The sequence below is a fragment of the Rutidosis leptorrhynchoides genome, chromosome 1 (assembly GCF_046630445.1).
Source record: "Rutidosis leptorrhynchoides isolate AG116_Rl617_1_P2 chromosome 1, CSIRO_AGI_Rlap_v1, whole genome shotgun sequence".
NCBI classification, from domain to species: domain Eukaryota; kingdom Viridiplantae; phylum Streptophyta; class Magnoliopsida; order Asterales; family Asteraceae; genus Rutidosis; species Rutidosis leptorrhynchoides.
In genome coordinates, this window is record NC_092333.1 from 42,666,239 (window position 1) to 42,680,769 (window position 14,531).

Sequence of the window (14,531 nt, forward strand, 5' to 3'; positions counted from 1 at the left end):
AAGTAACTATTCACCCCCCTCTAGTTACTTACAGCAAATTTATTTGATACTATCTTTCCGGTTAATTTCTAGACAGCTCGTGTCTTTTATCTGGTAGACGGTTTTAATATTGATTTGCTTGTCTTGAGTTCTTCTTTTCTTCATGGATCTCGCTTCTAGCTGGTGACGGTTCTTTATTTATACGTCAAGAGGATTTTGTTTGTTTAAATGCACATAAGTCTTATATAAATAATGCTTATTTGATACGTATCGAATATGCGTATCATCAACTTACACATCTAAAATCTTGTATGTTATAGCATATATTAAGTTTCACATGATGATTCGTACAACACAATTTTTTATTCATACAACACTAAAAATACTTTAAAGTATTTTACTTACCATACTTTAAAATATATTTGATCGTGTATGGCTAAAATTAACGGTGTACGAGATCCCATCCCTTTTCTGCTGTGAAATTTGGATCAGCAATATTTTAGTTTTTCAAAGTATTACAGTAAAAACGTATATATTGCAAAATCGATAAAAAAAATTAAATAAGAAACAAAGGATCAAACTTGCAAATAGCAATAAGTTTGTAATTATACTAAGACCATTTAATTTGCCCATAGTTTCATAACTTATTCAGATGCATGCATATAAACAAAAACACCCCATTGGTTTTGTTCTTTTCTATTGTATGATAACAGAGAATAAAATAATAATTTAAAACCATTCATCATGCAACTTGCATCCCTTAAATTCTATTTCTTTTCTACCATTCACATCATCATCTTCACTTCTACAACAACATCAAGTTGCAATTCTTATAATCACATACAAATACAATTGCAATTTTTTTCATCATGTCACTTAATCCTAACAGCACTGCCTTCATGGCACAAGCAATGCACTCTGAAACCCCTCAACGTGAAACATTTCACAAATTCTTCGAGTGTTGGATTTGTGAACAAAATACGTACCTCGAAGAACTTGTTTCGGCTGCAAACAACCACTCCGATAATCAACACGACGACGCGGTATTGATACCGTTGATATCGAGAGTAGTAAAACATTATGAACGATATTATCAAGCTAAGTCAACTTGGGAAAAACATGACGCGTATTCGATGTTTACTCCTACATGGAGGAGTAAACTCGAAGACGCATTTTTATGGATTGGTGGATGGAGACCTACTTTAGCTATTCATTTACTTTATTCAAAATCAGGTATTCAATTAGAGGCTAAAATAGGGGATCTGATACGTGGGCTAACCACAGGTGATTTGGGAGACTTGAATCAAGATCAGATCAAGCGAATCGATGAATTACAAAAGAAAACGATACGTGAGGAGCGCTTTTTGAGTGAAAAATACGCGAAACAACAAGAGTCTGTTGCGGATAGGTCTATGGTTGAGTTATCAAATGCAGTATCAGAAATGATTAGAAGTGATAATGGAACTGAGAATGATATTGAAGAAAATGAGAAGTTAGTGGGATCAACATTAGATGCTAAAAAAGATGGATTAGAGGAATTGTTACACATGGCTGATGATCTGAGATTAGAGACGTTGAAAGCGGTTATTGATATATTGAAACCGATACAAGCCGTTCACTATTTGCAGGCTGCAGCCGAATTGCATCTTCGGTTACATGATTGGGGGAAGAAGAGGGATGCTAATGGCGTTACCACGGCTGCACATAGCCGTGGTAACGGTGTTGAGGTTACTACTTGATGTCATCAACTATGCTGCTAGCAGTATGCATATTGTTCATATTGCTAGCAGCACAGATCATTTCCTCTTGTTATAACTGGTATTATTTTTTGTGCCCCTTTTTTGTTTTTTGTTTTTTCAATTTCTTTCTATATTTACTAGTTTATTTATGGTTATGTTAATAAGGGGAAATGAAAGGAGGGGTCATTATAATTATCTAGGAGAAATGACTATGTAAGAGGTTAAGATTGTTCATGTAGATTTATTGATTTCATAATTTCTGTAGTAACTTAGATTTTATGAAATCTTGGAAACTAGGAATTTTTAAATCTGATTCTTATGTAGAAATGGTATCAATGTTAGCCGGTGAATCTTTATTGGTTGATGGTGAATTGGTGATTTGTGATTGTATGTATGCAAACCTTGAAAAAATTCTGATCTACTTGCAAGCAAAGCTAATTAATTGTTATAGCTATCTCCTTGAATTTATGCAGACAAACTACTGTAATCAGGTTAATGGTGGATAATTAGGGGATTTTACATGTAGGCTGATCAGAGCAAATATGATAGGCCAGTTATATATAAGTTGATACTTGTTGTATTCCATTTGGTCACTCCATGAGTGCAACTTTAGGAGCCCGGTTCACCCTTTCAGCGCATATTCAGGTTTGCAGCATCAAACCCATTAGTCTAAAACAACATGAAGTTGTGATATGGTCCAGCGGTTGGTGGCCTGCCTCTTTTAGGGGAGGTCATGAGTTTGACCCCTGTTGACTACATATTAAAAACACAATTTCATCTCTGCTATGAAGCATCCACTCATTGCACCTTTCCCATATCGTTTGGGGGTAAAGAGGATGGGGGTTTTACTTGGCCGTGCCCTTGGATCGGTTTCAAGGTTTCCTCCCGGGCAGCGATGGGGGCGGGGTTATTATCGTTGCATCGGCATAGTCGAAACGGGAGATGATCACAACGGGTGGTTTAGTCCCCCTCGGGTGATCCCAATCGCTGTAAAAAAAAAAAAAAAAAAAAAACAACAAAACTCAATCCCACTTGCGTGGGATATTAGGAGGTAAAATGTAGACAATCTTTCCCTTATCCTAGAATAAAGACAAGTCAATTCTCCACCCAGAGTATCAACGTTCTATGGATAGAGATATTGCTTTAAAATGGACTTCCGGCCAATAAGTAGTTAAAAAAAAAGTGTGAGACGCCATGAAAATTGTATAATCAAATTTTCATGGGTTTGAAACATGCCTGAAGGTCAATTAAGGCTCTAAGCAACAGACAAATCGTCAATAAATCGACGCTTGTTGTTGACTCGATAAATAAAGCCATACCCATTAGTGTAAAACTAGTTGGATTTCACTAGTCTAAAACTGGCTTGTCTAGCCCCATGGGGGTAGCCATGGACTATAACTTTGGGGGCTTGGCTTGTTTTTATATTCGTCATCTCCTCTTAGCCGTTATGATCCTGTTTTCTAATTCGTCTTCATGCAACTCTGATGCTTTCTTATGAAGTACATGGCTAAATTGTGTCCGCTATCTTGTACCCGTTGGAAAGTTTGTATCCGTTGTGCGTGTTTGTGTCTGTTGTATAGTCCAGATCTTCATGTATGATTTATGTTCAATTCTTGAATTCTTAACCAAGGGAAATCTTATTTGTAATTGATCATGGACACGGCCCAAAACCGGTCCCATAGGCTAGTTCAATTCTTGAATTCTTAACCAAGGGATGTTGTATACTATCATGTGCCTAAACGAAGTGATTTCATACTATCTGACTTGTTAAAGATGCAAACTCTTCTATGATAAGAATCAATCTTAACAGCTATGAAATTACAAATCAAGTGTTTTTATTAATTTTCTTTTCGATGTTGACAAATGATGATGCTTATGATGCCTTTTTTGCCTTCTGTACAAAAGCAAGTTCCTTCAAGTTTAAAACAGCAATTGAATTAAGAATATGTAGTAGCATCATGCCGGTTGTCATTACCGGTTATCAACGTTTTACAAGAATAGGCAGCAGTTAGGGCCACAGATCAAAGTTTTGCAAGAAGAATTGGCTGCTATCGCTGTGCGGTTATTAACGTTATAATACAAGAAGAATAGGCAATTGTTGCTGCCAGCAAGGGCCAGAGATAAATGTTTTGCAAGAAGAATCGGTTGTTGTCACTGCTATCAGCCAGCGTCGCCAGTTATCAACGATTTTCAGAAGTAATCGACCTCCCCAAATATTAGCGTTTTGCAAGAACAAGTATTGGCAGCTAATTTTGCAATAAAAATTTGATCTTTCTTTCAAAGGTGGGAAATGCTGTTTTAGACTAGAGCTGGTGTTACTTCCAAAGAGTAGGCTGGTCAGTACCAAATTAAAGATTTACTATTTCTACAAAAGCCATTTCTGATAATAAACCCGACTATCGTCTCGCTTATCTTCAAAATCTCTCTCCCCGGACAAACATCATTATAATTTTATTTTTATTTATTTTCATTCTAGCCAAAAGACTTATTCATGCTATGCACTACAGAAAGTCCACCACAGTAGTAGTCAAGTGAGGGTGAGGGGGTGGTAGCTGATGCAATGATAAATAACCGTAACTGAACTTAATGTCTCATAACTTAAAGAGTACAAGTAACTGAACTACCGCTAAAAAAAAAAAAAGACAACTCTACCGAAATTAAACTCTTCATAGCTCGTCTTTGCCTGATTCGGTTGTGGCTGGTTCGGAGGTCTCATCCTCACGGTTCTTTTGGATGAACTCGATTATAGCATCCTTTGTCCTATTCCCGTCATATGGTATCACCTTACCGCTTGAGGTCCTAAAGTATAGTGTTGGGTAACCTTGAACTTCAAATGTGTCACTTGGAATGTCGTTGTTTGATCCGTCCTGGGAAAATCATACAACCCATAATTTTCGGAAGTTAGCAAAATAAAAAATAAAAATAAAAACTTTCCTTTTTGATTCAAGAGTAAAAGTAAATCTTGAATACTTGAATAAAATAATCACAAGCTAATTTGACTGGCTTGATAAAATCTGCTTCATATTGTTAGGATGCACTTGATTTGAAAATCCAAGGTGACATAAAGGTGTATCAATATGCTTACAAGTTACAACACACCTCTTTTTTTTCTCTTAGGCAGATCATTATTTTAATCATATATAATAGAATAATAGATTCAAGGCTAAATGGGAACTTACAAATTTCGCGATCATAACACCAGCATCGTTTTCAAACGAGACAGCAACTTCATCCAAGATTGGAGCCAATTTCTTGCAGTGTCCACACCATGGAGCATATATCTCTAGCAGAACTGTGAAACAACAGATCCAAACTAAGAGCTTAGCAAGAAGAACCCATAGGCCAGGTTGGGTACACTTCTCGAAAATCATTTAGGATGCTAGAAGACTATATTGAGATCTAATGAAATTTAATGATAATAGAAGTGAGCATAACGGAAAATCTTACTGTTCTTTTTGGATTCCAAAACCATGTCTTTGAGACTATTGGCAACTACCACCTTCACAGGCTCATCGTTGGTTTCAGGAATAGGCTCTGACTTGATAAAAGGCTTCAGGTTTCCATCCTGCAGCAAATAAGAGAATATCAGTATACGTGAAGAACTAAAGATGGGAAAGAATCATTTCATTTGTTACTTGTCTAAAAAGTCCATGACATAATCAATGGCAGTACAGAACAGAAAGGATAACATAATCTGACTTTTGTAAACCTTATTAGTGATCATCTTGTAAACATGATCAAGCTGTATAAGTATTCATTTTATCTAGAGACTATAATTTCAGCAGATTTAAATATCCACTAATAGGTTTGGCAAACATTTTATCTAGAGACTGTTCCAACGGGAAATATGTAAAATGAAAAGAAAAGCTAGAAAAGAAACAGGTCAAATGAATAGAACATCGTGATGGCTGTATTCAAAACCTTACAATCCCCTAAATCATTTAAGTGGAAAAAAATACAGATTAATGATGTAGTATTTGTAATCATGATTAGCTAATAAGAAGGAACAAAAAGGTAACCTGGCTCATCTTGACCGGGACTATATGATTGGTAGTTTTTACACATTACCCACCCCGCCTACCCTATTTCTTTTAACACCTTTAATCTTTTAGTAAAAGATCACTTGAGTAATGGTGAAAAACTTCTCCTTATATATTCTTATTTAGAAAGGGTTAGATGTTAAAACATACCACATAGTCCTTCAACCAAGGAGCAATTTGATCAACTTCAACATTTGACTTGATGAACTTCAAGCCATTACTGTTTTGAACAATAAGCACAGGTGACTGGTCCTCTGTAAGGCCAAAATACTGAACATACAGGTTTACAGTGAGTTCAAGATGTGAGTCAAAGTCAAAAGAAGTTGATTCAAGTTTAGAAAGATAATTACCTGTAAGGCAGCTTGACTAGCGTTAACATCACCCTCGAGGAAATTTAATCCCTTTCCTTTGTATACACCAGCTTCATCAGAATACTTTGACTTGAAAGAATCAACATGCTTGTGACTGAAATCCAGAAAGAGCATAGCCTAGGCAGAAGAAACATACAAACTATGTTGGTAAGTCACAGAATAACTTCAAAAAACAGCAGATGCGATTACTCTACACTTTATCCATATATGCATGAACTAGAAGGTTAATAATTATTTTGAAAGCAAAGTTTAATTGATTTAATTAATGGCATAACTAACTAATGTACACTGTATGAAAAAACAAAACATCTATTCAGCTGCTCATGATTGCACTGGATGGTTATCCAATTATATGAATAGGAACCCTGCTTAGGGTGTTGGGACTTTCATATTTCCTATAGTTATTCGTATAAAAAGAGTGTGCAGTACAAGGGTTGTCCTTAAGTAAATAGGATATATACCTTCGCATTGGGACTTTCAAAGTATTTGATGAGGAATGGTTGGTTGGCTGGGCTTTGGTCAAAGAGGGTCACAAGAGGAATGCTTGCATCTTCAATGAATTTCTCCAAAGCATCAACTTCAAAGTTCTAAAAGTTCACAGAGGGAATATTAATAAACAAATTACAAGCCTTCACCTTGTACGAAAACAAAGAATCAAAGCCAATAACCAACAATACAAAAAACGAATGCATGTGTACAGCTACAGGTTTTCGAGTTCTATAATTGGAAGACAATTTAATCTCGCAACAGTGAACAACTGAAAATACCTGGAAATCAACAACTAGTTCATCAAATGGCTTCAGTAACCTAACAGTTGGGGTGGTCACTGATGATTCCCCACGGGGAATGAGTGCAGCTTTCGTAGTGTGACCAAAGTCATAATCCGCACGCAGTTTGTCAGCCAAGATGGTGAAATTTTCATATTCTTCACCAGAAAATTCAGAGAAAATACCTACCTGTAACAATGTATCAAAATTTTAATGACTTCATCGAATGTAGTCTTAATCTAGCGGTAAAAAAATGAAGTTTAAAAGCTTACCACAAAGATCTTCTTGTCATCTATAAGGCTGCCTGCATCTTCTGGAGTTTTTATTTCAAAAGATGCAGGGCCAACTTGTTTCTTTAAAAATTCCACAATACCATCAGCCTCGCGAGGGCCTTTGTAGTCTTGGACAATTTCTCCACCATTTTTGAAGATCTTGATAGTAGGGAATCCTTGTATCTCATATTGTTGAGCAAGTCCTTTGTTCTCTTCTGCATTGGCGTCAACCTTTGCCAAAGCAACTGGAGGATCATGGCTTGACAACACCGATGCAGCCTTCTCATACTTTAAACATATACAAACACAGGTAAAAAAAAAAAATTACTGTTAGCTACATTTCTTTAAACAAACACATGTTTTCTAAGTGGACAACAGGATAGATAGATACCTCTGGTGCAAGATTCTTACAGTGACCACACCTGTAAAAAAAAGAGAACGCGAATTACGTTTTTAGCAACAGATATTACTTCATTTGGTAAAAAAGGGAACTTTAAAGGCATAAAACAGGAGCAAAAGACATGCAACTTTAGATTATTAGTAATTCATAAGATTCATAACCATGGATCAAAAGTTAAGATAGATTGCAAAATTCAATAAAGTTTGTCCCTATAAAAGGTCAAAGTAAGGTGACTGAAATATTTAATTAGTACATTATTTAATACTCCGGATGTAGTATATTAATCAATTATTAAGAATTTTCCGTGTCGATTATTTTAAAACAAGATCTAGATCCGCCAAACAATGAAGTAGACTACACATTTTTATATATGGCTGATCAACCAGATTCGTTTTAGACCTTAACAATACACAAACACACACAGTCTCGTCTCCTTTTAAAAAAATAAATACACAATTTTTACCTTTTTAGAGAAAATAAAGCCAAAAGTCACAAAATTAACAATAAAAAGTCACATATCATCACATTTTTTAACAAAATTTGCACCTCAATTACACATATCCTTGCATGAAATCACATGAAAAAAACTTAATTTGAATCTATTATCCATCCATACATATATAATCCATAGAGTTAGATCTGCATCCAAACACACAAACAAACACCGTTTCCCAAATACTTCCTCATAAGTTTGCAAACAATCAAATTAGTTTTAAATCCACGTATATAAAACTATACATGATTAACTTCAAGTCAAATTTAAATAAATGCTTGTTTATCTATTAGTGTAACAGAGCTAAATCAAATCAAATTAAGGAATGATGATAAATCAAGTAAAGCAGATATAGATATAGATAGAGGTAAGTATATACCACGGAGCGTAGAACTCGACAACGATGAATTTGTGTTTAGAAACAGTTTCTGAGAAATTAGAGTGATCTAAAGTCAACACGAATTCTTTTTCGGTCTCAGTAGCTGAACAGATCGATACAATTGATGTAATTGCTAAAATATAGAACAAAATATAAACCCTAGAAATCGCCATTTTTCTCGCTCTAGTTTCTCTGTCTAGAAAGTCACAAGCGTTTGGATAGTTCTGTCGTGTGAGAAAGAAGATCAGCGTGAATAAATAGGTGTTTTTGGTGAGAATGTGACTGCAAAACGACGTAGTTTCGTAGAAATGTTGTGTGATGTGGATGTGAGTACAAACGATGTCGTGTGGGTGGAAAATGGAGATTGTGGAATTTGATGTATATTATTATTACTGGCCTTTAAGAGTCCGTGCGTTGCACAGCGTGCCTTAATATAAGTATAAAATAGTTTCCGTTGTTTGAATGTAAGGTGATGCTCGAAATGATTCTTGTGAATTGTAATCAGTCTAAAAATCCAAAATTGTTGGTCGGAAAAGAGTAGTAACATGAAAACACAATCTATAAGCATACAAATACATACTTGAATATCAATATCTAAGAAAAGCACAAAACAACTTGTTGCATAGAAATATAACAATTGAAGATAATAAGTTGAATGACCTTGGTGGCAAGCATTCCATCGACTTCAGGATTCACTATCCCGTGACTCAAGTTTGTGCCAAGGTTATCTTCAAATATTTCAACATCCCACGTGCTAATTTGTTGATGTGGATCTTATATCCAATTCTTCTTAAAGTTGCAAAACCTTCAAACTTTGCCCCAAAACTTTCAAACTTTGCCCCAAAACCTTCAAATTTTACTCAAAAAATTGCTACGGTTTTAATTTTTTTCTCCCCGGTGACAAAAAATCCTGGTTCCGCCACTACCTGCACGTGATGGGAAGTCAAACGATGATAAGGGTCGTCCTATGAAGAAGCCACCCCCAGAGGCACACTTAAAAAAAAAGTATAACCTCATACAAACCATTTGGGGAATACAATAAACAACAGTTAGAAAACCACATGACCCAAATACAGAATCACAATACAATCAGCTCAAACCAACACAGTAAAACCTACAAAAGATGTGAGTGGTTGATTTGTCACACAGTTACATTAACGTACAGTTCAGCATAGTGTGATGTGAAATGTCCCGTTCTTATTGATTAAAAACGTTCCATATTAATTGATTTCGTTGCGAGGTTTTGACCTCTATATGAGACGTTTTTCAAAGACTGCATTCATTTTAAAACAAACCATAACCTTTATTTCATCAATAAAGGTTTAAAAAGCTTTACGTAGATTATCAAATAATGATAATCTAAAATATCCTGTTTACACACGACCATTACATAATGGTTTACAATACAAATATGTTACAAAAAAATAAGTTTCTTGAATGCAGTTTTTACACAATATCATACAAGCATGGACTCCAAATCTCGTCCTTATTTAAGTATGCAACAGCGGAAGCTCTTAATAATCACCTGAGAATAAACATGCTTAAAACGTCAACAAAAATCTTGGTGAGTTATAGGTTTAACCTATATATATCAAATCATAATAATAGACCACAAGATTTCATATTTCAATACTCATCCCATACATAGAGATAAAAATCATTCATATGGTGAACACCTGGTAACCGACATTAACAAGATGCATATATAAGAATATCCCCATCATTCCGGGACACCCTTCGGATATGATATAAATTTCGAAGTACTAAAGCATCCGGTACTTTGGATGGGGTTTGTTAGGCCCAATAGATCTATCTTTAGGATTCGCGTCAATTAGGGTGTCTGTTCCCTAATTCTTAGATTACCAGACTTAATAAAAAGGGGCATATTCGATTTCGATAATTCAACCATAGAATGTAGTTTCACGTACTTGTGTCTATTTTGTAAATCATTTATAAAACCTGCATGTATTCTCATCCCAAAAATATTAGATTTTTAAAAGTGGGACTATAACTCACTTTCACAGATTTTTACTTCGTCGAGAAGTAAGACTTGGCCACTGTTGATTCACGAACCTATAACAATATATACATATATATTAAAGTATGTTCAAAATATATTTACAACACTTTTAATATATTTTGATGTTTTAAGTTTATTAAGTCAGCTGTCCTCGTTAGTAACCTACAACTAGTTGTCCACAGTTAGATGTACAGAAATAAATCGATAAATATTATCTTGAATCAATCCACGACCCAGTGTATACGTATCTCAGTATTGATCACAACTCAAACTATATATATTTTGGAATCAACCTCAACCCTGTATAGCTAACTCCAACATTCACATATAGAGTGTCTATGGTTGTTCCGAAATATATATAGATGTGTCGACATGATAGGTCGAAACATTGTATACGTGTCTATGGTATCTCAAGATTACATAATATACAATACAAGTTGATTAAGTTATGGTTGGAATAGATTTGTTACCAATTTTCACGTAGCTAAAATGAGAAAAATTATCCAATCTTGTTTTACCCATAACTTCTTCATTTTAAATCCGTTTTGAGTGAATCAAATTGCTATGGTTTTATATTGAACTCTATTTTATGAATCTAAACAGAAAAAGTATAGGTTTATAGTCGGAAAAATAAGTTACAAGTCGTTTTTGTAAAGGTAGTCATTTCAGTCGAAAGAACGACGTCTAGATGACCATTTTAGAAAACATACTTCCACTTTGAGTTTAACCATAATTTTTGGATATAGTTTCATGTTCATAATAAAAATCATTTTCTCAGAATAACAACTTTTAAATCAAAGTTTATCATAGTTTTTAATTAACTAAACCAAAACAGCCCGGGGTGTTACTACGACGGCGTAAATCCGGTTTTACGGTGTTTTTCGTGTTTCCAGGTTTTAAATCATTAAGTTAGCATATCATATAGATATAGAACATGTGTTTAGTTAATTTTAAAAGTCAAGTTAGAAGGATTAACTTTTGTTTGCGAACAAGTTTAGAATTAACTAAACTATGTTCTAGTGATTACGAGTTTAAACCTTCGAATAAGATAGTTTTATATATATGAATCGAATGATGTTATGAATATCATTACTACCTCAAGTTTAGTAGGTAAACCTACTGGAAGTGACAAGAAATGATCTAGCTTCAAAGGATCTTGGATGGCTTGAAAGTTCTTGAAGTAGGATCATGACACAAAAACAAGTTCAAGTAAGATTTTTACTCGAATTAAGATAGTTTATAGTTATAGAAATTGAATCAAAGTTTGAATATGAATATTACCTTGAATAAGAACGATAACCTACTGTATATAACAAAGGTTTCTTGATCTTAGATGATTACTTGGAATGGATTAGAAAGCTTGGAAGTAAATTAGTAAACTTGAAGGGATTTTTGAAGTGTTCTTGAAGTGTTCTTCCTATGATGATTATAGCTTGATTCTTGAAGTGATTTTTTGTTGAAGATGACGATTAACTACTGGAAAAATATGTTCATAATAGTGTGTGTGTGTGTGTTGAGAGAGAATTAGAAAGAGAATTGGAAGTGAAATGGAGTGAATGATGAGTGGTAATTGGTGAGTGGTGAGTGGGGTTAAAAGGAGTTCTAGTTAGTTGACTAGCTCATGGTAGAAGTTAAAATTGATTAGTCATACATGACATAATCAAGAGTGGAATCCCATGCTAGTTCCTATTGGTATATACCCATAGTAAGTACGTTTTGAAGCTGTGTATAATACGGGTAAGAATACGACTAGAATTCTTGATGAAAGAAAAGAATGGGAAAGTAACTGTAACCATTTTCGTTAAGTATGAGTGTTTTGATATATGTCTTGAAGTCTTCCAAAAGTATTTTAATACATCTAAATACACTACATGTATATACATTTTAACTGAGTCGTTAAGTCATCGTTAGTCGTTACATTTAAGTGTTGTTTTGAAACCTTTAAGTTAACGATCTCAATTAATGTTGTTAACCCATTGTTTATTATATCTAATGAGATGTTAAATTATTATATTATCATGATATTATGATATATTAATATATCTTAATATGATATATATACATTTAAATGTCGTTACAACGATAATCGTTACATATATGTCTCGTTTCGAAATCCCTAAGTTAGTAGTCTTGTTTATATGTATATAACTCATTGTTAATATACTTATGGAGATACTTACTTATCATAATCTCATGTTAACCATATGTATATCCATATATATATCGTCATGTCGTTTTTACAAGTTTTAACGTTCGTGAATCGCCGGTCAACTTGGGTGGTCAATTGTCTATATGAAACATATTTCAATTAATCAAGTCTTAACAAGTTTGATTGCTTAACATGTTGGAAACATTTAATCATGTAAATATCAATCTCAATTAATATATATAAACATGGAAAAGTTCGGGTCACTACAGTACCTACCCGTTAAATAAATTTCGTCCCGAAATTTTAAGCTGTTGAAGGTGTTGACGAATCTTCTGGAAATAGATGCGGGTATTTCTTCTTCATCTGATCTTCACGCTCCCAGGTGAACTCGGGTCCTCTACGAGCATTCCATCGAACCTTAACAATTGGTATCTTGTTTTGCTTAAGTCTTTTAACCTCACGATCCATTATTTCGACGGGTTCTTCGATGAATTGGAGTTTTTCGTTGATTTGGATTTCATCTAACGGAATAGTGAGATCTTCTTTAGCAAAACATTTCTTCAAATTAGAGACGTGGAAAGTGTTATGTACAGCCGCAAGTTGTTGAGGTAACTCAAGTCGGTAAGCTACTGGTCCGACACGATCAATAATCTTGAATGGTCCAATATACCTTGGATTTAATTTTCCTCGTTTACCAAATCGAACAACGCCTTTCCAAGGTGCAACTTTAAGCATGACCATCTCTCCAATTTCAAATTCTATATCTTTTCTTTTAATGTCAGCGTAGCTCTTTTGTCGACTTTGGGCGGTTTTCAACCGTTGTTGAATCTGGATGATCCTCTCGGTAGTTTCTTGTATAATCTCTGGACCCGTAATCTGTCTATCCCCCACTTCACTCCAACAAATCGGAGACCTGCACTTTCTACCATAAAGTGCTTCAAACGGCGCCATCTCAATGCTTGAATGGTAGCTGTTGTTGTAGGAAAATTCTGCTAACGGTAGATGTCGATCCCAACTATTTCCGAAATCAATAACACATGCTCGTAGCATGTCTTCAAGCGTTTGTATCGTCCTTTCGCTCTGCCCATCAGTTTGTGGATGATAGGCAGTACGCATGTCTAGACGAGTTCCTAATGCTTGCTGTAATGTCTGCCAGAATCTTGAAATAAATCTGCCATCCCTATCAGAGATAATAGAGATTGGTATTCCATGTCTGGAGATGACTTCCTTCAAATACAGTCGTGCTAACTTCTCCATCTTGTCATCTTCTCTTATTGGCAGGAAGTGTGCTGATTTGGTGAGACGATCAACTATTACCCAAATAGTATCAAAACCACTTGCAGTCCTTGGCAATTTAGTGATGAAATCCATGGTAATGTTTTCCCATTTCCATTCCGGGATTTCGGGTTGTTGAAGTAGACCTGATGGTTTCTGATGCTCAGCTTTGACCTTAGAACACGTCAAACATTCTCCTACGTATTTAGCAACATCGGCTTTCATACCCGGCCACCAAAAATGTTTCTTGAGATCCTTGTACATCTTCCTCGTTCCAGGATGTATTGAGTATCTGGTTTTATGAGCTTCTCTAAGTACCATTTCTATCATATCTCCAAATTTTGGTACCCAAATCCTTTCAGCCCTATACCGGGTTCCGTCTTCCCGAATATTAAGATGCTTCTCCGATCCTTTGGGTATTTCATCCTTTAAATTTCCCTCTTTTAAAACTCCTTGTTGCGCCTCCTTTATTTGAGTAGTAAGGTTATTATGAATCATTATATTCATAGATTTTACTCGAATGGGTTCTCTGTCCTTCCTGCTCAAGGCATCGGCTACCACATTTGCCTTCCCCAGGTGGTAACGAATCTCAAAGTCGTAATCATTCAATAATTCAATCCACCTACGCTGCCTCATATTCAGTTGTT

At 35.0% G+C, this 14,531-nt stretch overlaps 2 protein-coding genes across 2 annotated transcripts; one reads left to right on the plus strand and one right to left on the minus strand.

Moving 5' to 3' along the window:
• Window positions 1-727: 727 nt before the first annotated feature.
• On the plus strand, window positions 728-2,292 carry LOC139859291 (protein DOG1-like 4). The gene is made up of 2 exons (XM_071848089.1): window positions 728-1,797; window positions 2,192-2,292. Exon 1 carries the CDS (start codon window positions 849-851, stop codon window positions 1,716-1,718), a length of 870 nt encoding a protein of 289 aa, XP_071704190.1. The 5' UTR covers window positions 728-848; the 3' UTR covers window positions 1,719-1,797; window positions 2,192-2,292.
• A 1,866-nt stretch (window positions 2,293-4,158) lies between these two features.
• Window positions 4,159-8,654, minus strand: LOC139859299 (protein disulfide-isomerase-like). The gene is made up of 10 exons (XM_071848096.1): window positions 8,441-8,654; window positions 7,560-7,590; window positions 7,169-7,456; window positions 6,897-7,085; window positions 6,591-6,716; window positions 6,109-6,246; window positions 5,909-6,028; window positions 5,166-5,283; window positions 4,898-5,010; window positions 4,159-4,585 (listed from the first exon to the last, which is right to left on the minus strand). The coding sequence occupies exons 1-10, from the start codon at window positions 8,611-8,613 to the stop codon at window positions 4,385-4,387; spliced, it is 1,497 nt and encodes a 498-aa protein (XP_071704197.1). The 5' UTR covers window positions 8,614-8,654; the 3' UTR covers window positions 4,159-4,384.
• Window positions 8,655-14,531: the final 5,877 nt, after the last annotated feature.